Genomic DNA, 23,719 nt, shown 5'->3' on the forward strand with positions numbered 1-23,719 from the left:
CCACCAAGTTTTACCAGATGTTAAGAAATTCCCTACAGATGTTTCTGATATATCAAATTCACAAGAACATGATCTTTGACCTTTTATTCATCAAAATCAAATCAGTTCATCTTGTTTCCAGGTGGACGTTTATCCCAAATTTGAAGACATTTTCTCAAGTTCCTGTGAAAACTTGTTTTGCTCACAGCGCCCTTGACCTTTGACTTCCTCAGAGTTCATCCTTGAGTCCAACTGAACGTTTGCACCAAATTTCCAGAACCTCCCTCGAGGCGGATCAACACGGAGGCATACAAATCTTTAATCTTGTTATTGATATTTCTATTCATCACCAAATATCACGAGGGACATGTGGGACCTCAATTCAAAAGAAACACTCTTCGAAATCAAAATAATAATGATGTGAATTTCATGAATGAACGACAGCCGCCTAACGAGCTGGGAAAACTGTCACGACTCATTTATTCAACATTTAATTTGAGGGTAAACCTCCCCCCCCCCCCATATGATCTCTTGTCTGGTATCATAAGATCAGTGTTATCTTCACAGGGACAGGGGAGGGAGTTTAATTCAGTTTGAGTTTTCCATTACCGCTCTGTCATATGATGCAAGAGGGAGAAACAGGGATGTAAATTACAGCGGCTCCGAGCCAGGCACACGCAGACATCACAGAGACGGAGGGGAAGGACAGACAGACAGGCAGACACACACACACACAGACAGGCAGACAGACAGGCAGACACACACACACCCACAGGCAGACAGACAGGCAGACACACACACACACACAGGCAGACAGACAGGCAGACACACACACACACACAGGCAGACAGACAGGCAGACACACACACACACACACAGGCAGACAGACAGGCAGACACACACACACACACAGGCAGACAGACAAACAAGCACACATATTGACAGACAGGCAGGAAGACACACACACAGACGGACGCTTGAGCCGACAGGCAACAACCGACCTTTGACCTTCACTTCGGTCACCCGGGTCCTGTTTCCCTCGGCGTTGGAGGCGTGGCAGGTGTACTGACCCGCTGACTTCACGCTCACTGCTCCCAGAGATAAGGCTCCGTCCTGGTAAAGGTACAGAGACACAGTTCATGGAGACACACGTGTATTATAGATACTATCTCACCCAACAGCTATTCTGAGACTGAGAGATGTGAACATGCATGTGTTTGTGAAGCTACACCACAGACAACATGGCCTCAAATCTCCCAAGTATTTCTCTATAATGATTAATTTTGATGTTTTAAATATGTAAATGTTGATTTTACTACATTTGCCCAGGTGCAAAGTACATGACGGCTTTACTGCTGGTACTTCATGAGTTCAGGTTGGATCCTGTATCTCAGTCTAAGTCCCTGATAAAAAAGATAAAAACATTTTAAGACCTTTAAAGGTTAAACCAACAGTTTGATCCAGTGACTTCATATAGTGCAGTGTGTTGTTGTGGTTTTTCTTCTCACATCTCAGTGAATTCCACTCTTAACGTTTCAGACAGCTGCTTCGAATTATTAAACATTTCACAAAAATAAGAGGAAAATATCAGAGAGAAAAGTTCAAATACCAAAACCCAAGATTTCTACAAAACAGAATTGATCTGCCCGTTTAAATATCTCATGACCCGTCAGATTTCTCTTGTGACCGTTTCAGAACCTCAAACAAACACAAGAGTGAAATGCTGCTGAAAAACAGTTCCATTTGATTTGGACAAAATAAGAGGTGGCTGTGATAGGTGGAAAGAAAGAGACATGTTTAAGAAAATCATTATTCATTCACAACCAAGAGTTAGCTCACACGTACCTGATAATGTATTCGTTCAATAACGCCTCCATCTTTCAGCCAGGTGATGGTGGGAGGGGGGTTGCCATTGGCAACACAGGGAAGAAACAGGCGACCTCCGACCAGAGCCTCCACTGCCGGGGGCGGGGCTTCAGTGAATGTGGGTGGGGCTGTCGAACAAAACATTGGGATGAACATCTACATCAAAAATCTACATGTGAGTAAATGCGATATCTTTTATGGCCCTTGGACTAGATTTACAGTATTTAAGTGAATAACAGTACAACTCTCCAACTGTCAACAGGAAAAGAGAAATAAACAAAGATCCACACATCGTCCTCGAAGCTGCACAAAAGAAAAAAGAAGGACAAGCAGACAATACATCTCCTGTCTCTCTCCCTTCTGTCCTTCTTTTATCCATTCATATACAGCACGACAGCAGCTCGGCCTTGTTGTTGTTAGACGGCTGCAGCCTGTTCTCAGTTCTCTGCCGTCAACTCGTGTCATTATTTCACTTCCCCGAGTGAGAATGTCAGTTTAAAAAACGCCGTCGTTTAGACACAAACACGCTGGTGCCACTCGGAGTCTTGGATCTCATTAGAGCCTTTTAAACGTCTGCCGCCAAACAAATAACTCACTCGTCAACATTTTATTGTTTTACTTCTCGGGGCCTGCGTCCTAAACGTATCTCTGTGTAAATAAACGAATGGCCAGGAGTTTTTTATTGCGAGTTTGAAAGTGGCTTCATTTATTTTCTCTTTTTATTGGACTGAGAGTATCGGCTCCTTGTTTAATCAGAATTACAGATGGAGACTCTCCAGCTTCACTGCACTGCACTGCAGGAGAGAACTGGTGAAACTACAAGAGCTGCAAACTCCAGGCTTCTCAAACACTAAAAGACTATTTTGCATGTCTACTAGATTCACACAAACAGAGGGCAGTTTTTTAAATGTACAGCTTGTTCAGCTCTGCGTGGTCGAACCCATGAAGGCCACTGACAATCTCATGTGTTGATGCAGGGGCGCAAACAATAGGATGTGAAGAGCGCACCTGCAGGGCACGTCGGTGAAGTTATATCCAAGGCCTGCAGTGCAAAGTCATAATCTATTATAATTCTCATCTCCAACCTGACGCTCTCACAGAGCAGCTTTGTGAATCCGTCTCCCAGAGCTTTGATCTGCTGTGTGCTCGGATACTTTGTTCTGTATGTTTGTGTGCAGTCACCGCAAAGGTTTTTCCCCCAAAATATATAGTATATAGACTTCAAAGAGCAAAAATAATGATGCATATTGAATATATATATATATATATCGATTAATTATTTAAAAGATGCGTCATTGAACCTGTCAATAAGTGCGATCGTAGATAAGAGTCAGGGCTTGTTCTTTCAAAAACATGAAAGTCAGAAGTCATCCGAACTACCCGATCCGTTGAGAGTTTCTGACACTGGCGTCTTTAAAAAAAGTTTGGAGAAAAGTTCTTCTTAAAAGTTTAATTTCACAGTAGAGTTAGAATAAAGTGTTCACTGTCAGTGCATGGTGAGGTCGTGCTTTACAGAACTAATACAGACAAGGGACGTGCACATTCAATCAGAAGAAGATGCTTGATGAGGCTGATTTCACACATGAACTCTGGAAAACGTCTGGAACATTTTGGTTTCATCTTTCACATGTGGAGAACATTACCGGTCAGACGTGTGCACAACAACAGAAAAACGTTTCGGTAAATTCAAAAGCTCTTGAATCTCGCTGTCTTTCCACATTTAAATTATTCTACCTCTATGACATCTGTTTTCATCATGAGGAATTTATATTCTGTTTGTTCACCTCCGTGCGGCCGCTGCTGCGTGTTCCTCTGGAAATATTCCTGTTGGGTTTTCATGTGGGCTCACGCTGACATTTCACTGCATTAATTCTCTCACATAAAACCCCATTGGAAAGTTTCAGGAAAACTTCCAGACTTCAGCGCTTGTCTGACAGCAGCTTCAGATGCACATCATTTGGCAGAAATATGAAAAGTGGCTGAAACCATATGCCAATGTGTTGGAGGACACAAATTTGAAATCACAAAAGGATGTCTTGAAGTGGTACCTTGCGAGAAATTGGAAGGACTAGGTGATAATATTCAGGGTTTCCCCCAGAAAACTTGCTAAGCCTGGTGGTAGGGCTGCTAGAAGGCATCCGCGGGGGGGGGGGGGGGTGGTGTTGAGTCGGATTTTGAGCTGGACACCATTGTTTCTTATACTCTAAACATGTTGCACTTTGTTTAATATGCACACCTAACTTTTTTATTTTGATAAGGGGTTAAATAGATACTTTGATATCTTTTTGAGTTGCACTGCTGACTTAACTTATAAGCCCTGTTTTTTATTTATTTGTATCACGTTGGAGTTGCTAGTTTAAACCTACAGTTTTGCACTTTAATATTTGAGCCTTTGTTTACATTTTATTTTGTGCTGCATTATATGGTGACATACAGTTTGTTGTTGAAATAAATTAAACACAGAACTTTGTAGGGCTATTTGAGTCCTCCTCATATTTGTGGAAAATGTATGAAATAAGAAGTACCCTATTTTTAAATAAATAAAACCAAATAGCTGCAGCCTAATCGTGAAACGGACTAGGTTTATGTTTATGTTCGGTTTTGACTTATGTTCAGTAAAACACTGTGTTGAAGGAGCGTTCTGATGTCTGACGGTCAGTGAAGGTGACGTATGTTCAGTAAAACACTGTGTTGAAGGAGCGTTCTGATGTCTGACGGTCAGTGAAGGTGACGTATGTTCAGTAAAACACTGTGTTGAAGGAGCGTTCTGATGTCCGAGGGTCAGTGAAGGCGTCTGGGTGGGACATGTGACTGTTTGGACCAATAGGATGGTTGCTTGGGGATCGGGGCTCAATGAGGAAGTAAAGTGTTGTTGATGTGCGCGAGTGACGGATTTTTATTTTTTTTTAAATAAAAAAAACATGCGACGCTTAGCCTGGCGGGGGGGGGAGTAAGGCCAGGCCTATACAGCACTGGGGGAAACCCTGATATTAGATTATAACAATGCTAGAAATGTATTAAACCCTATTGATTGAAGCAACGCCTACGTTAGATCTACCGGAAAGGCGACATCTGCTCCACTATCGGCGAGCTGGCCTCCGATTTAACTTTCCACGTGGAAGCAGATTAGCCGGACTTTCCCTCTTCCCACTCTCCACATGCTATATAAACTTTTTTCAACCCGCCTCTCCCTAATGCTAAATAATAAAGAGTCAGACAAAGCTGTGTGAGCTCTTTGAAGAACACATGCATGGTGCTGGTGCTCGGGAGCTACAGGGCATCTAGCAAACGCCAGCCCTTAAATGTCAGTTAGCAGCTGCCATGGGAAACACGCACCCAGAGGCTGGGAGATTAAACGCCATTTCCATAGTGTATGGATATATATAAAAAGGAAAGCTTATCCTTTTTCAAAAACGATAGATTATTCACAATAGCTGCAGTATCGTTATCAGTTTTCTTTTCCTCACATAAAAAGAGAGGAGTATTTTAAGTTCTCTTTGTCTTTAGGGGCCCGCAGATTTTTTTGACCCTATGAATTACAAGTATATCTAAGTGAAAAGTTTGACGGAATATAAGCTCTTTTTTAGTTCAATATAATATTGTCTGAAAACAAGCAGCCATATAAGTGCTTTGTTTTATTATAATTGGCAAAATAATGATTTAAATGAGGCCATAATAAGTAAATAAAACTACAAATCTGACACCAGTAGTATTTTGTGGGATATGCACCGAAAAGTCAAAGTAATCCTTCCTGATTCCCTGTGTTTTGATTGACAAACTGGACGAGGGCCATGATCTGGATCAAATGTTATTTAACTTCAGATTAAGTCGTATTCACTTAAACATAATCCACTTCAAAAACAAAAAATAAATCCATAACCCTCACCGGTCACAGAGAGCCGAGTCCAGGTGCCGTTTCGCAGCTCATCCGTGGGTTTATCCAGTAAGAGGATTCGACACTCGTACGAACCCTGATCCTCCAGCCTCAGGCCCTCCAGCCTCATGGCAGTGACACGGACCAGAGACACCCGGCCTGTGGAAACAAGAGAGTGTGAGAGAGAGTCGCCTGCAGGTGATGCTGATTTCACGTTATACTCTCTGGTGTCTGAGCGTTGGTAACTGTTGCAGGGCCGATTCTTTGCTGTGCTGAAGAATAACACACAAGAGTACATGCACAACAACATACACACAAACAACAGCTAAACACACACACACACACACAAACTAAGAAATGTGAGCTCCTGGTTGCCAGGTGACGGATCCCTCGAGCCGGAGCACAGCTCGCGACCTCAACCTTTTCATATTTTGCAGTCGGCAGCTCTCGTCAGGTTTTCACACTTTATCAGACAATCAGACAAACAATCGTCCAGTAACCTGACATCACGTGGGACGGCTTCGCTGACAGGACACTCCCAATGAAACATTCACAATCTCCTCTCTGCACCAGCTCGGAAATTAAAAGCATATAAACAGCAAACACGACACAGCGTGAATTATAAACAGGCTCTGATTTCTGGGGGACTGAGGCGGGGATGGACGGTCCTGACTGTCAATAAGGAACCAGGAAGTGTGAGTTAGGCATGCTGCCGCTGATAACACACCCTATTTGCTTTTCCAAGCTGCCAAGAGCGACTAAATCTCCAGGGGAAAAGAGGAGAGGAGGGGTTAGAGTCGAGCTAATACACATCAGCATACACTCGGAGGGATTAGAGCGTTTCAAAATCCCACCCTTTGACCCTCGGTGGTTTTTTTCCCCCCTCGCTCATGTTTACTGGCTCCCAGTGATATAGGTCAGCACGGCACCTCAGAGGAAAGGTAGTGCTGAGGCAGGGATGCTGTGCGAACGTGACAGAAAGTCGACAGATAGAGGAAAGGGAAAGGGCGGAGGTGGAGTGAGAGCGTGACCTGACGACAAAATCGCAAGGCTGTGAAAAATGCATGATTGCAAGTGATTTGAATGTGAGGTAAATTGAGTGTGAGAGCTGGAGCACAGACAGGAGGAAGCACACGGGGGAGATTTAGACCTTTTTGTCTCTCAACACACAAGATGGGTGTCGCTGAGTTTAAAAACAAGTTTGTGTTGGCAGGAAACACGAGAGGTTTTCAGTTCTCGTGTGCAAACAGACACAGAGAAATTAGGATCCTTTAATTTTGCATTGTTGATGCAAGTTAAACAACAAGACTTCCCTTTTTTCCTTCCTTTCGCTTCAACCTGCATCCTGCCCAAGAAAACCCAATTACAACTTTTACCTACAGGGTTGTTATCAGCTCCATAAAGAAATGCTTTCCACCAGCTCGGCGTGAAAGAACTCGGTCGGGCTGCACAGATGATATCATCGTACATCAGTGCTCCGGCTCACACGTGTTGTTGTGGCTGAAGGAAAGAAACTCCCTCAACTTCCCTGTTGCAGGAGCAGATTATTAACCCTGCACCAAACCTGGTGGAGAGACAGGGCCTGGGACTGGGAACCCTTTGGATATTGGTCCGAATAAGGTTTATGGGGCCTATCCAATAATGTATTGTCATCTTTGTTAACTACGTTGTGTGACAAACAAACTATCAGGTCAACAAACCACTGCCATCAATCCATTTTCTTGGATCTGCTCTTTAAAACTCCCCCACCCTCCCGGCGAGAATGGATGAGCTCATTTGTTACCGACAAAAAAAAACTTTGCTGCGCTTAACTTTCTCCATCATTCAGTTATTAGACATCTTTAAAAATGTGCTGCCTCGCGAGTTGTGCATTAGGATGATGAAAATGAAGGTAAACAGCTAAAAGCTCGGCTGAAACGAGGACTAACATTATTCCATAGATCACGATGCACTTAACAAAATAAGAGGGTGACAACAGGGCGTGAAAATGATACTGATAACAGGTAGAAGCTCCACCCACCCCCCACCCCCACCGACACCACTCGCCTCCATTACTCCATTAAATTAGCCTAGGAGTGGATTTTGGACTCGTCCAAGGAATACAATATCTTCTTTCAACCACACACACACAAACACAAACGCACACAGACACACACTTGCATTTATTGGCCAAACTGCTCCCAACTGAAGCCCCCCCGCTCCCCCTTGAAGGCTTTGTCCCTGACTTCACTCTCAGGTGACGGAGAAACGCGAAACCATTCAGGGCGAAGAGGAAATACTCGTCTTTACAAATGAAAAGGTTTCAGTTTGAAATGAGACGCCTGCAGACTCCCCACAGAAACGTCTTTAAAAAGTAAAAGATGCTTTGCAGCCGAATAGATTATTAAGTGTGCGGGTCATTATCTTCTTTTAAGATAATTGCTTTCCAAGGATGTTTTTTTTAGAAATAATCCTCATTCAACTGAACCGCTAATTAAAATCCTTTGTGTTAACGTCATTTGGAAATGGATCGAGTGGCGTCTGGAGGAGCCTGCGCAGAAAATCACATCTGTGAAAAACACTTAGTTAAACTCATATTTAATCAGTTAGTTCTTTAGTTACTTAAATACGTGCCCTGTTCCATCATGTTTTATAATCTGTAAAGCCCTGGTTTTTTATGTTTTTACTGCTTTTGCTGATTTTATTCCAATATTATACTGGTTTTTAAAATGTTTTTCTACATAAAGCACCGTAATATAGATTATGCTTTAAGCTACTTTTATCTTTACATTAAACAGATTTTACCACCTAAAGAGAAAACAGAACTTTAGGAAACTTCGAGAATAAAGTTGTACTTTTACTGGAAAAAAGTCATTTTAAGGCAACAAAGTCATAATTTAGAAGAATAAAGTTGTAATATTAGGCCACATGTCATTTTGAAGGGGGAATATTAGAAGATCAGCCTGACGCCTGCATTAATATGAGGAATGTGGAGCATCTTAAGTTATATTTTAGGTTTCACAAATGCTTAAATACAATATACAATAAACAATACAAGTATAAGTTCTCGTTGGTGCTTTTCTCAACAGTTTGACTTCCTTCTTGGTAAACTACAACTTTAATCTGGTAATATTACAAAATGTTCCCCTCATTATGGCCCCAATACTCCATCGTACATTTTAAATAGACCACAGGTTGGAAGTGTTTTACAAAACAGTAAAGCCTATGGACTACGTTATATTTTCTCTCTTTTATTCAGAGTGAAGGATGCACCGGAGATATTGATTTTCTTTCCCCTAAAATGGATCTGTAGCATTTTGGGAATTAAGTTTTTAAATGATAAAGAAACGTCTTCTGGGGAGAGGGGGATTTTGTTTTCTGGAAGGTGTCTCGTTTGGTTTGACAGGGCTCCGTATGAAAAATTATCTAAATTCAATACCATTTTGCTCGACCTGGGCGTTTATGTCCCCGGGAGCGTGATGTTCACGGGCACGGCGCCCAACATCACCTCAGAGATGTCGTCAGCTCTTGGCAGCCGGCGCACAGGCAGTCGGGTTTCACTGAGAGGAGAGAAGCAGCTACAGTTTCTCTCCTCGCTGCGTGTTGATCTATTACAGTGTCATCGTTTGGAATTTGAATGAAGATGTGTCGTTATCAGACGTTGAGGCCGATACTTACAGACACGAGGACTCCCAGTGCAAAGCCCCTTGTTTGTGCATGTGGAGGAGGAAACATATTGATTGTGATGGGATTTACACGGAAACATTTAATTTCCACAGCTGTATTTACTGTGTTATGCAGTCGGGTGCAGCTGTACGGGTGCGGAGGGATTTTCTCTCCTTCGCACAGAGCAGACGTTAATCCTCAGATCTTTACTGCTCTATTACAACAAATACATTTAAACCCTTTTAACTCTCGACGCTCTCGGGGGAGCAATCCGAAGAAAATCTAATGTATCTCGCACTTTGTGGAGCTACACGCAAGATCAAGCACAAAGACTATTGATGGAGGGCATAGCCGGCAGTCAGAAACAGATCAATTCTGAAAATGTATTTCACCCATTTAAGGTTGAGAAAAAAAGAGGGAGGAACGGTGGAGGGGAATAAAATGAGCCGCGCACATTCACACTCTGCGTCCTGAAGACAAACTGTTGAGTCATCCGAGAAGAGGAGGTGAAATCCACACCAGTCGTTCCCTCCCTGTTTCCAGTTTCCCATGCTGCACCTGTTGCTCCCACACCAGCCAGCACCTGAGATAAATCCCGTCCAATCGGCATCCGACTGGACAAAGCAGCTTCTTCTCCTTCAAACCTTTTGTATTTCACAGAGAACAGCAGCTTTATGTTTGTCACCGGAGACGCATGCGGTTAGCAAAACCTGTCCGTTTTATAAAGAAAAGGGGCTTTTCTGTGCTGGATGCTTTACGATCAGGTGAAGGGAACAGAAACTGTAACTCATGGGAGGGAGAAGCGGCTAATTTTAGGCTTTTTTTCCCCGGCTTCGTCTGAAAGTAGCTTCCAGTGTAATGAGCTGTGACATCATTGTGTGTTGAGGGATCGTCTTCGGAGTCGGCGACAAAAGGCCACAGTCTTTTATGAGCCCGGGCTGGAATTAAAGTCCGCACCCCTCCCACTAACGATAATTCATCCGCCAAGGTTCACCCTGACTTTATTGCTATGTAAATGTCTGTATCGTATTTCCTTTGCGCGGCCTCGGCGAGGGAGCGGCACCGGAATCAAATGAGAAAGGCCTCCGCTCGGCCGAGGGCAGCGACTGGTCCTTCCACAAACAAACAGGCACCTCAATGCACTGATTGCAGCTCATTACTGGACGTCACTCAACCGATGAATCAGTCACACCAGATATTTTTCTTAGATTTCATGTTAGATATGTAGATAATAATCAAAATATTAACCAAAATAAACCAGCGTGGGCTTTAATCAGTCAGAAATTAAACAAAACTGTGTGGAAACAACGCGTGATATCAAATATCTACTTCACCTGGGTGATAAAGCTCTATTGTTTTTTGAAACCCATTAAAAAAACATCACTGAGTCAACACCACTTATTATCCCAAGGCTGTGAAAAGTCAGTAACGACTAAATATGAACTCAGCCGTGCAGAGAATCCACACAAAAAAAATGCATAATTTTGCTCTTGTTTGATAAAGTTTGATTAAAATATAAACTAGAGAATTAAACTTTATTTTTAAATGTCTGTGTCTTCAGTCAGAAAAGGGAATAGCAGGAAAGGGCTGAGATTAAGAGACGGTTTTGGTCTTTTCATGGGATTTGTCGACATTAAGAAAATGATGGGATAACATCCTATCATTAAAGAAGCATATTTTCCCATTATGGAAAAAACATATTGTCTCTATATTTTTGTTAATGGGGCTGCAGCTAATAAATAGTTCCAGTTTTGATTAATCCATCAATCCTCACTTGCTCTTTCCGAGGTCAACATGAAATTAAAACCTCATCTTTCAGACAGGAATCCGTCTCTGGGAAGCTCGGAGACATTTCTGACACTTTTTGGAGATGTTTGAATCGATCACAGGTGGGTGGAGTCTCTGCGGTGGCTACTGGAGGGTCACTGTGGTGAGTCGGCGTTTCAAAAATTTATAGTTTTTGTGATTAAACTGTCAACACCCACGTCTGTGGAGACATCACGTTTTCAGTGTGTTGCTGTGGAGTCGCTCCTGTCTTACTTTCACAACAAAGCATTATCTTAAAAAAAAGGCAGAAAACCAAAATATGTACCAAAGCACTACATTATATTATATATCTATATATCCACATTCTCACCCTTTCACGTCCTCAGTTGGTTAAAGCTCCCTCGAACAGGATGTCTGGTTCGTCATGTTTAAACACATTTCCCTAAAAATCCACCTGTCAAATTTGATTTCTGCAGAAACTTGGGGAGCTCCAACTAGAATTTAAATCCGTGGAGTTTAAACAACGGTTGGCTGAACAGCACGAGTCTGCAGAGACTGATGCAACAGAGGGTAATAAGGGTTTATGAGGTTAAATCGCTAATTGCTTTAGCAGGAGTTATTAGATGGCATGTTGCTGATATCTATTATCTACCAGCGGCTGAGAGTTAATGACAATATTAACTACTTGGCACTTGGAAGCTCATGAATGTTTAACTGACCGAATTTTTTTTTGTTACTCTTGCAGATTCGATATAGACCGAACTTTGGGCAGAGGAAAAGAAGACGACTCTGGCCGACACGATTCCTTTCTCTTCACGTTAGTCCCATTGTTTGTGGCTTTAAAGGATAACAGAAGCTACACAGCCGTGTTCTTGGTCCATTGAGGATCCCTCTCCCCTCAGACTCTCTTTGTTCTCAGTGCTGTGGGCAGAATATGCACAATGGACGATGATGCAACGTGAGAGTTTCAGCTCCTTTAAAAAAAAAAGTGCCTCCCACTGTGGCCGGTTTGAAAGGCCGTCAAGGTGTGGTGCTGAATAGACTCCCGGGACCCAGATACTGGTTACATTATTCCAGTGGAAGGAGCTCGGGGCTGGAGCATAACAGCACTCATTATTCATATTTTCAAGCTGGACAAGAGCTGTGGGGACATTGTCCTCAATACCCACAAAATGTCAACTGGGTACAGCTGCTTAAGTACGAGTCATCGAACCACAAATGTCAGGGGAATTCAAAGCCACATAACCATGAATGTCTCTGCATGATCTAATGGCAGCCAATGTGACAGTTTGTGAGAAGTTTCAATCGAGGCATTGTCAAATTCACCAAGTGACGTCCACACAACTGCATTCTGGAAGCTGCCGGCCTTCTTCGTGGTAATGTTTGGGACTTCTACACTCCCACAGAATATTGCGGAGTACTTTTTAATGTATTTAATTTAAAACCAGTGAGCATTTGCTTGGAGATCCAGCTGATATAACCGTCCTATACAGCCATGATTTGAAGATTTGAGGCTGGAGCCGGTCCCACCTGACATTGGACAAGTGACCGAATAAGTAGCCAGTGTGTTTGCACGGTTGAGACACAGAGGAAAAAAAAAAAAAACACCATTCACACCCACATTCACATAATCGCCAATTATCCTGAGATGCATGTGTTTGGACTGTGGGAGGAAGCTGCAGTTATGCTTACTGTGAGGTGCTGTCACTGTACCACTGTGCCGGTATCCATAATTTGTGAATTTGTTGCTTACCAGCCAAAAACAGATGTTTCTACTGTATGATATGAAATTATATGATTTACTGGTAATAGTGGTCATACAGTCAGGTTTATCCAGCAGGTTATAATGCCTTAAATGGTAAAAGCAAGGGGGCAATGCATAAAATTGTACAAATGTTCAAACGCAGTTAAATGGTATCACACCATATAAAAATAAGAGTCCAGTTAACAATTCACCACAATTATCGTCGGCAATTATCGTCCACTCAGCGCCGTCAGTGAACAGAAAGGACAATGTGCACATCCCAGTCGTCAGTGGGAGGATGTAACGGGATCGTGGAGGCTCACCCTCATACTGCGGATGGACCCGAGGCACGTAGGATCCAAACTTGATCAGGACGGGGATGTCGAGTCCCTGACGAACCCACTCCACCACATGCAGGGAGGCAGAGGACACATCGGTCGGGAACGATGGAGGAAAGCTGCACTCGAGCTCCACCTCGCCTCCAGCCTTTCCTTTCACTTCCGGACTCGCACCTTCAACGCTCCCTGCTGGGGGGTAGGACAGATTATCTTCAGGTTGCTTACTTTGATGCAAAAATAAGCATTAACAGAGATTAGGGTTGCAAAATTCCGGGAATATTCAAAGTGGGAAACTTTCCATGGGAATTAACGGGAATATACAGGAATATGCGGGAATTAACAGGAATATACGGGAATTAACGGGAATTAACGGGAATTAACGGGAATTAATGGGAATAAACTGGAAATGTTGTGGGTAATTTATACTAAGTGTATTTACCTTGTCATATACAGACATAAATATAAACATTTTGTTTTGTCATAGGCTGATTTGAGCCCTGAGGAAACTTTGGGCACTTGACTATATGCTTCTGCATCGTTGTGTCATTCTTAACATAGGTCTTTGCACAGTATTTGCAAATGTACACAGCCTTTCCTTCTACATTGGATGGGGTGAAATGTCTCCACACATGAGATAGTGCACGTGGCATTGTTCTGTAGAATAAGATGAGAAAAAAGTTTGTAAAAAAACACTAATGCAATGCTAGAGATATAAATAGTTAGCCAAACAATTGGAATCGTCTGTAAAAATATTTTACAATTGATGGATAAATGAATGGAAATAGGCTAGATGAACAGATGAACAATCCTCAGTCAGCATGCTAATATATTTTCCCCAGTAATATCATGGAAACTTACCTGACTAGTCCTGCACACTACAGCAGGCCTCAGTAGCCCTGCTGTAGAGTGAAGGATGCTGGGAGTTATCTGTGCATGTGATGGTAGAATGCACAGTGGAGGGTTGAAACTCAACGTGGAGCGTGTGCTGCATTCCATACATCTTTACAATAGAGATTTGAATGATGTTTTTATTGCTCAGCGTTTAATTTGCGTATTTTTATTTTTTTTCAAAATTCCCCAAATTCCCGAGCTTAACTTCCCATGGAAAGTTTCTGGAAAGTTTCCGGAAATTGTCCGCCCCTTTGCAACCCTAACAGGGATACTGGTGGGTGCACAGTGGAAGATATACTCTGAATACAATAATGGAGATACTTACAAAAGAGGCAGAAAGCTGCCACCACCATAAAAGTCTGCATGCGGGATCCCGCTGGCTCCATATCCGCAGCTCATGCAACCTGCAGCATGTTCAATCTGTTGGCCGAAGAGACACAATTGTCACAATCACATTAACTCTCTTGGCTGCACGCAGGACAGTAGCCACATGTGACAGATTCCCAAACTAAAAAGGCAACGACAGAGCGGCTGCTTCTGTCATAATTTTACAGATAGGAAGGGGGGGGGGGGTTATACAGCTTTCCAATAACTGGAATTCGTCCCATATCATTACACAAATGGCCAGAGCCGCCTCTGCTGCCAGAAAACTCCCTGGCCCCTATATCCTTTTTCCGAGAGTAAATGTCATAAATGTCACATTAATCTTTGGAGAGTCACGTGCGGAGTGACATCTAAGTGTTTTATTTAGAGCACATCAGTGAAGACGTCTGGCTGAAGCAGGCAGGAGACGTGTCCCTGAGAGACGGAGATAAGACGAAGCTGACGGGAGCAGACAGGTTACGGCTCCAGGCATCAAGGAGTGCAAATTAAAATCATGATCCAGACAATGATTGATCTGGATCATGACGATTGTTGTCTAAATGCGTTTTACCGTAAATCATCTCTAGAAACTGTTGAATAAAATGTTTAACTTTTTTTAAATGTCTGTGTTGATATCACGTAGGGAATTTATGTTGTGCCCAGTGTTGCCAGATGTGCGATAATTGTCGTATTTGTACGATAACTGTATGATGTACGACCAATAATGCATCATGTACAGTAATTTGATCATTTTGTGAGGCTAAGTAGTATCAGTTATAATCTGGATGGTAAAATAAGGATCACGTCTGTTTACGCATCTCTTTTCATGTAGCGTCTTTCCAGCCAATCATCACAAGCTTAACACAAGTCCTTCCTGTCTCCTTTTTCACAATAAGAGCCTCGTGACTTGGAAAGAATATTTTCAAACATCTGTATCCCATCCCTCCTCTGGTCATATATGATAATTGTCCTCAAAATAAAATGATTTTAAGCTTAAGATACTTCAACGTTTCCCAACTGGAAATGCTGGTTCTGCCCCAGTTGCTGCTATAGGTCAGATTTGACAGGTAACTGCCTCATACCAGGTCCATAATAAACAAGATCGGCCTCACCTTACTCTCTTTAAAGCCCACATCTCACTGCACTCGTTCACGTCTACTACGCCCAGAGAGCAAAGGTTACTCCTTATCATCGACTGATACGACAGGCGCGTGCTAAACATGGCGACTCACCCGCGAAAACAAACACATGGCAGATAAGAGACAGAGATGTTTTCAGTCAAGAGCTTTTGTGGGTTAACTTTAGCTGAACCACAGCCATTGTGGCTATAGAAAGAGAAATTACTGATTGATACTGTTGAAACTGCTGTGAGTTGGATGCTCATCCTCCAGGTTTGCTCTGATAAACGTAAAGTTTGCCGACACGCAGATAATTTACTGACGTGTCTTTTGTTTCTTGTGCAGATCATCGACAGTTAAATGTTTCAATACTTCTAAACACGAGATAAAAGAGTCTATTATACATAACAAGGTAGAGTTTGATGGATGATGTCACATTAATGATGTCCTTGTCATCGCCTATGATCTCGACACTTCCTCTACACCCCCCCCCCCCTCATATCTTCTCTCCCTCACCATGAGGCTTTTATGGGCATTTTCATTTCATGGCTGGGGCAAAGTCTGAACCTGTGAAAAACAATTACGCAGGCTGTCAACAGCTTGTTCCAGCAGCACTGCCACGCTGAAGCAAACAGCTCTTTGCTGGTTGGCGAACTTCCTATGAATTAACATTACAATCTTTACCACACCCGATCGCGATCCACAACCCGAATTGCGATCGTTTCTCCCAAATTTGGAACATTCTATCTAAAGAGTCTTGACTTAAACCAGACAATGAAATGTCTTGATTGTTCGAGGACCTTGATACCGCAGCTCGCCACCACAACCACCTGCTGTGCAGACTTTGGCTCCAAATTACATTTTATTGCACCCGTATCCAAACTATTTGAGCTTCATTTTAGTATCTTCAGTATCCTTGTGTGCCATTTTGATCATATTGTAAATACCTGTCTCCTTGCACTGTGTACCCTGTACAACACTCCGCTCCATATACTGGAACACTTACTTCACATCATATGTGATATGTGTTAATACAAACCATATTGATATTATATATCATTTTATACAATAATATTGTCTTTTGCACACTCTGTCTACATATTCTTACACTCATAGTATATTATATTATCTATTGTATAGTCAAATACTTATATTTATAGCTCTACTATATATTATATCATATTATATCATACTCTTTGTATATTCTTTGTATATATAAGTCTATATACACATATTTATAGATGTGTACATGTTATTATTATTATTATATTTACTATTATTATTATATATACTGTTGCTGCCATTATTACTATATACTGCTATTATATTGGTATAATTACTATCATATATAAATATATATTATGTTATATTATATACTATATATACTGTACTATCTTTATCTACTGTCTAACAATAACATTACCATCATATCATCAGTACTATTACCATCATCCTGCCACTGCACCTTATCTACCTATTTATCTTGTGTTTCTGTTTTTATTCTTTCTACCTCAATATTTTTTATTTTATTCTATTGTATTGTATTTTATTGTATTCAAATATACCGGCTGCTATGACGACTTAATTTCCCTTCGGGGATGAATAAAGTAATCTATCTATCTATCTATCTATCTATCTATCTATCTATCTATCTATCTATCTATCTATCTATCTATCTATCTATCTATCTATCTATCTATCTATCTATCTATCTATCTATCTATCTATCTATCTATCTATCTATCTTTCTATCTATCTATCTATCTATCTATCATTCAATAACAAACTTGTTATGTTTTAAGACCACTCAATATCATCGAACTGTTAGACCTACGAGCTCCAGACCAACTAAGAGAGAAGACTGAACATCTAGTATCTGTATTGATATCATCTCGGATGATTTATTTCAGCACTCTGTCATAGAGAAACAAATACAATGGTGGCATAAAAGAGAAAAAGCTTTGAGCAGCACTCTATATCTCCACTCAGGTTTCTATGGCTGTGTTTCCAAATCAAGGTCAAACAAGAGCTCTCTAAGTTTATATTATACAAGTCTTGGTTTTTTCCACGTGTGTCAAACCGGTGGCGAATGCGTCTGGAACGGTTGCGGCTGAAGGAGGATGATTCTCATGAGTGAAACCCTCTGAAAGCATTATCTTTGTATTCTCTTTGAAAGTGGTATAGTGTTACACTTCGGAGCGCTCACCATTATCTGATAAAAGTTTCCTTGTGATATACCTGACTCTTTTCTAGCCTAACCACCTCCACACTGCATCAAGTGCTTTTCTCGCCCAAGCTCCAAGCGGCTTGCTCGCGTTCAATTATTTTTCAAATATATCACAGAAGGAGACCCTGTGATATAAGAGGTAGACTGAGGCTAAATGTCATGAAATGTCAACGTCCCTGTAATTTTTCAAACTTAAGACAGATGTTTTTTTAAATATGTCAACATTTTTTTTCAAACTTTTGATAAAAAGCACTGCAGCCCTCTCCGGGATCGATTAAAATACAGAGTCGTCTGATTGTTCACCCTTGCCCGGCACACACAGATCTTCCACTAAACCAAAGTGAAAGTCAATTTGAACCCTCAATCTCCAGCACGTCTGCAGTTTGCAGTCTAATGGAACATTAACAGATTTCTATCCCCTGCCCTTCGCCCGTGTGGCTCCGAGCAGAGCAGCACTACTCAGAGTTTATCCTGAACTTAATACACTCGAACAATGTTTGCTGAGTCTGAACTCGGCAAACCGAGGTAGAGCTCTACCGCCGCTATTCTGTTGCTTCTCTTCCTCCCACAGTGGGCGAGGACAAAAGAGCAGCACACACTCGTCTTCCCTCTTTGTCGAACAGATGCTCGCCATCTTCTCCTCATTCTTCATTCACTGCCTCTTATTAAATCATGAGCCGAGCCATGATGAGGACTGAGCACCCTGTAATGACATTTATGCTGCTGATTAAAGAAATAGAGCCGGTCACATCGAGTCGGCTGTGGATGTGCAAATACAGACGAGTATAGATGGATTAAAAAAATGATGTTTCTCGTTTTGGGGCTGTGTTAAGATGCTTATTGGTCTGGCGAGGTGGCAAAGTCAATACAAAATACCAGTTGTGTGGAGGGAAAAGAGAGAGAGGAGGGGAAATGTGTCGAATGCAGCAAGAAGAGCGATGAGAGGCGACAAAATCTTGTTAAGCTGCGGGACATTTCGTGTCATTAAATCTGGAGCAGGAACTCAGAGAGCAGCTGCCGGAATGAAACGGCCTGCACAGGTGAAACGCTCCGCCATGGTAACGCAGATGGTCTCCAGACATTTCCCTCCGACGTATCATTTCATCCCTCTGACATTGAGGACATGCATAAACATGAGCGCATTGGTGACGACGGCCCAATCTGGAAAAATGTTTAAGGCTAGAATAAATGAGCCGGTATCGCACAAAAGAAAGCGCCCTGTCCTCCTGCCGATTTATCAGCTGACAGAAATAAAAATGTCAGTGACGGGCACGCTGTTGGAAGTCAGGGTAGTTGCGGTTTTCATCTACATAAGGAGAGAAATGGGGACCAGCTGATTAATTGCAACCGAGGCCCAGTAACAGATTTATCAGCAGCTCCGCTCTCCCCCCTACCCCACCGCACTTTAAACCAAAAAAGATAAAGGGGCTCCTACATATTAGCTTTCTGTTCAAATTCCATTTCTTTCCCATGGGTATCGCCAAGGTGCATTCGTGTGTATGTGTGTGTGTGTGTATGTGTGTGTGTGTTTGTGTGTGCACTCAGAACATGTCCTTGGTCAGTGGGTTAGGCTTGTTTCAAGGCTGTTTGTATCTGCCAGCGAGCTAAATTGGACATTAACCTCTGATCACAGCGAAGGGGAAAGAAGACAAACTTTCCAAATGCTCCAAAAGGTACAACACAAAACACACAATCATGCAGAGCTGCAGGAAAGATGGGTTTCCTGTTTCCAGACAATACAGTAGCGTACGTACACCAATGCATTCTGGGTGATATGCATATGTTAATGTAGTTTAAAGTCAAAGGAAGTTGATGTTGTCGAGCCACTTCATTGACAAGACCAACGGGAAAGACACAATAATGCAAGTGAACGGACGGCAACGCCACAAACATGTCTGATGTGTTACATTAATGCAGAGCCTCACATTAGAGATGACGGCGGTGTAACCATGTGTCGATACCCGATCCGTGTTATTGATCAACTCGGTGCTGTGCTGTTTATTTTTACATTTTTATCCTCAAGAAAAAACACACAACATGATTAATTTTCCATGCAAAGCCACGTGTCTATCAGCTGTCAGCGCTAACTCCTCTGAGCTAACGGGCAGAATTAGCATTTCAGTTTTAGTTACAGATACAGATGTTCATCTTGATCTCCTAGTGATGACTCATTGTGTGTTGTTGTACTGCCTCGTGTCTGCACATGCATCTCACTAGATTTGTGAGCATTGAGGCAATAAATCCAAGTTTAATTGCAGCCTATGCACTAGTAATAAGATATTTTATAACCTGATAAAGGAACCTGATACATTTTATAATCTGATAAAGGAGCTTTTCCTGAAGGCTTCCAGAACACGAGAACACAATGTCCGAGTCAGCTGTTCCTTGCATAGTCCAAAAAATGTTCCTTCCAGTCCCCTGGTTAAATGTGTGAGTGAGTCCATGTAAGAATACAGAAGGAAACTGATGATGATTATCGTGACAAATGTGAATAAAAGATTTGGTGCCGTAAACGCAGAAAGCAAAGGATGTTGACTTGGAAAGACGACGAGATACGAGAGCTTCCTATACGTTGTGTCCCGCCTCACATCATGAGGCAACGACAGCATATAGCTACACCTAATTCTACAATGAACAGGAAGTCAAAGTAGATTCTGTAAAACGTTATCGTCATATTTTCAAGCTGCTTTCATGACATCAAGTGGAAACATAAAGTGGTCAAACCCACAGTTTCACACACCAACCACACACTGTCCTGCCAAACACAAGGTTCTCTCCCAGTCGGCTTGTTTGACTGACAAAAGCTTTCCCTCACAATAGCAACCGCCAGCCTGGCTCAGTTTGATGTGCACTTAAGAGAAAATAGGACACATTAAAAGCGGAGCAACAACAAAAAAAAGCAGGAAAAGAAAGAGGTTTAAAATCCATCTCAGCGCTCAGGGTGCAAACGTATACAACCTTTTTACAAGAATCCAAGAAAAGGCAAAACAAAATCTTTTTGTTGTTAGGTTTCATATACTTCAGTCAGGAAAAGAGAGAGCACGCCAGAAGTGAGGTGAAGTCCTAGTCTTTGAATTTCAAGTCTTTATATAAACATCTCGACAAATAGAACTTTTTTTTGCAGCTTGTAAATTAAAACATGAACAGAAAGAAGAGCAGAGACTTTACATGTGAATCTCATCATAAAAATACATCAAGTCTCCTGCTCTACACAGCCAAACTTTACCAAATTCTTTCTGCTGACGAATTGTTGCAAGTTGTTGAGTTTTATAACGTCATTTTGTATATTTGGGCTCCAGACGACATTAAGTTCAATTCAATTCAGAAGTCCAAGCAATAACCGGTCAATCAGGTCAAGTTTAAAGTTGTGGGATTCGTGACTCATGTCCAAATTGTGTGACTCAAGTCCTGTTTCCAGTTTCCTCGTTGTGTAACAGCAGCTGTAACTTGATATTCAGATGGTGTTACTCCTGTAATGTTCAACCTCTTTACTTTTAAAGGCCCTGAAAATCTATTTAACTCAATCGGCTACATATGAATGAAGGTATTTTACATTATTTTATTTCAATTCATATATTTTTTTGTTTTTGTGTCTTTATGTCCTGCGTTCATCTTTCAGTTTGATCTGGTCGGTGCTATGTTGGAAACAGGTGACATCACACAACCCTGAGCACCAATCAGAATGTAGCAACATTTGAATGTTGATCTACACAAGATGTCAGCGTACAGACGAGAACACAAAAACAACTGAAAAGAAGCATGCCGGGCCAGTAGGTGGCGATACTGACTACATCAATGATCTATTAGGTTCGACAAAAGAGCACAAACTTGTAATTGGACCTAGCAGTGCGAACCAAAAGTAGATAAACAAGTATACAGCTGCTATTGTTGTAGTTTCTGGTGCATGGTCATAACACAAAGCAACACAGAAACTGGAGATGTGCACTTGAAAGGACGTTTGTAAAAATATCTGTTCTAGCTTTAAAACACTGATGATTTGTGGATGAGCGGCTCAAACGTTTCTTTTGGTTTGTAAGCGTGTTAGTCATGATGAGTGACGCACAGGAACACTTTGCATCTTGAAGCCAACTTTTCAGGCCTTTTAAAAAAGGAAGAGAGCAGTTTCTTTTACATTACTGCCAATTACTGTTTTACATTACTACCCGTGTTGGACTGAGCTTTCCTAGATGATTCATCTCAGAGATCATCATGTCTCCTTTCATTGTGTCAAACTCATCCTGCAGCTGTGATTCAGAGTTTCCTCTCAGAAACTAAAACTACTCTAGATCTCGACACAGAGCCATGTGCAGTCAACTGGGATAAAGTGGCAGACTCACTGGTGTGGGCTTAATGGCGGTTTCGCAGGTAATTATTTGCATCTAATTCTGTCGGCTCTGAGTCGACTATCAGATGTGAAGTGCTGCTCTTTAATTCAGAGGGTGTCGGGCAAATCCTTGGCTTTCACCGAAAAAAAAGCGATTCCACTAAATTAATATCCACTCAGCTCCCTAGGATGATGCAAAACTTTATGGGAAATGTAAAACTAAAACATTATTCTTCCCTGAACCACGTCAGGAGGAAGTATGGGAGAATATGTCTGCTGTAAATCAGTGAAATACAGATGGACTCTGGACTCCAGCAGAGCAAAAAGACAACATGTATTCTGGCTCTGACTCTAAATACTGTACTGTGGTATAGGGAAGTTATACATGAATTCATATAATAAATAATGTGTATCTGCGAGTGTAATGAAGTGAAAAGGACAAGAAATGAAAGAGTCAGACTCATCTCCTCTTTGTAGCGCAGACCATTGAAAGAGTATTCAATTCAATTCAAAAAGCATTCATCTGAATGAAAACACCAAACAAAACAAGAAATCCATTCCACTAGTTTCAGTTCACATAGTGTCAGAGGGGAGGACAGGCCTGACTAAGATATGGAGGCTTTGAATTAAAGCAGATCGATATGACCAGAAACATAAATACAATAAATACATTAATACATAAAAAGATTTGAGTTAAGATACAGATTTGTTTGTGAAACCTTGTTTGTAACTCTTTAAAAATTAAATAAAGGATAAGCAAGAGGTATATTATATACACGGCTAGTTTTCTAATAGTGCGATATATTTTTTACAATAGAAAACAACTTTAAAGCAAACACTAAATCTCTAATCCCAAATGAAAAGGAGCAGAAAGAAAAATAATCATATTTAATCTGCTCAAATATAAAGACAGGGTTGTGTAATCAATCCAATTCTTTGCAATATACACTGTACGATATGTTCAGCAGGTATTTCTTGACTTACGGATTTTATATGATATACTGGACATTATTAAATATCGTTAATCGTTTTACTGCTCAGTCTGAACTGTCCTGAGAAGTTCCAGCTCCACAGACTCACTTCTGCCAGGTTCACATTTCACATGATAATGAAAATCTCCCATAGAAACTTCATTATAATGACGTTTAAATACACGACACAGTTCAGAGGCTTGGGGAAGGAACGTTTCCACAGTGTGAGCTCAGCACATTAATTTCTCATCCTTTCAAAGCTGCAGGAAACTTTTCACAATCATTAACTTCTGACTTTTACAGCTTTTAATTTAATTTTAAAGCTCATCCTACCTGTAGCACAGAGTCAGTTCCTGGATGTTTTAAAATCCAGAGCTCGGTCTTCTCTTAACGCATCCTCCTCTTCCCCCTTGTGTGTGTCTCTGTGTGTGTCTGTGTGTGTGTGTGTTGAGTCCAGAGGAATTAAAACAACTCTGGGCCTTGTTCCTTTGTGGAGCTGCTGAAATATGAGCGACTCTCCCAGAGAAAAGCCGCAGGCAACAGGTGTTCATTTCAGGTACAGGTGAGTGTGAAGTGTCGGTGCAGCCACACGGAGCTCCGGAGTCCCACCCC

At 41.6% G+C, this 23,719-nt stretch overlaps 1 protein-coding gene across 1 annotated transcript in view; it reads right to left on the reverse strand.

The window, feature by feature from the left end:
* Positions 1-23,680, reverse strand: part of igsf9a (immunoglobulin superfamily, member 9a) — a 55,663-nt gene extending 31,983 nt beyond the window's left edge. The window contains exons 1-6 of the mRNA XM_061083245.1: positions 23,441-23,680; positions 14,430-14,524; positions 13,199-13,402; positions 5,732-5,878; positions 1,825-1,973; positions 981-1,092 (exon numbers count right to left, since the gene is read on the reverse strand). Coding sequence (XP_060939228.1) covers positions 981-1,092; positions 1,825-1,973; positions 5,732-5,878; positions 13,199-13,402; positions 14,430-14,490 — 673 coding nt within the window. The 5' untranslated portion in view covers positions 14,491-14,524; positions 23,441-23,680. The remainder of the gene's footprint in view (positions 1-980; positions 1,093-1,824; positions 1,974-5,731; positions 5,879-13,198; positions 13,403-14,429; positions 14,525-23,440) is intronic.
* Positions 23,681-23,719: the final 39 nt, after the last annotated feature.

This window comes from Limanda limanda, chromosome 1 (assembly GCF_963576545.1).
Source record: "Limanda limanda chromosome 1, fLimLim1.1, whole genome shotgun sequence".
Classification (NCBI taxonomy): Eukaryota; Metazoa; Chordata; class Actinopteri; order Pleuronectiformes; family Pleuronectidae; genus Limanda; species Limanda limanda.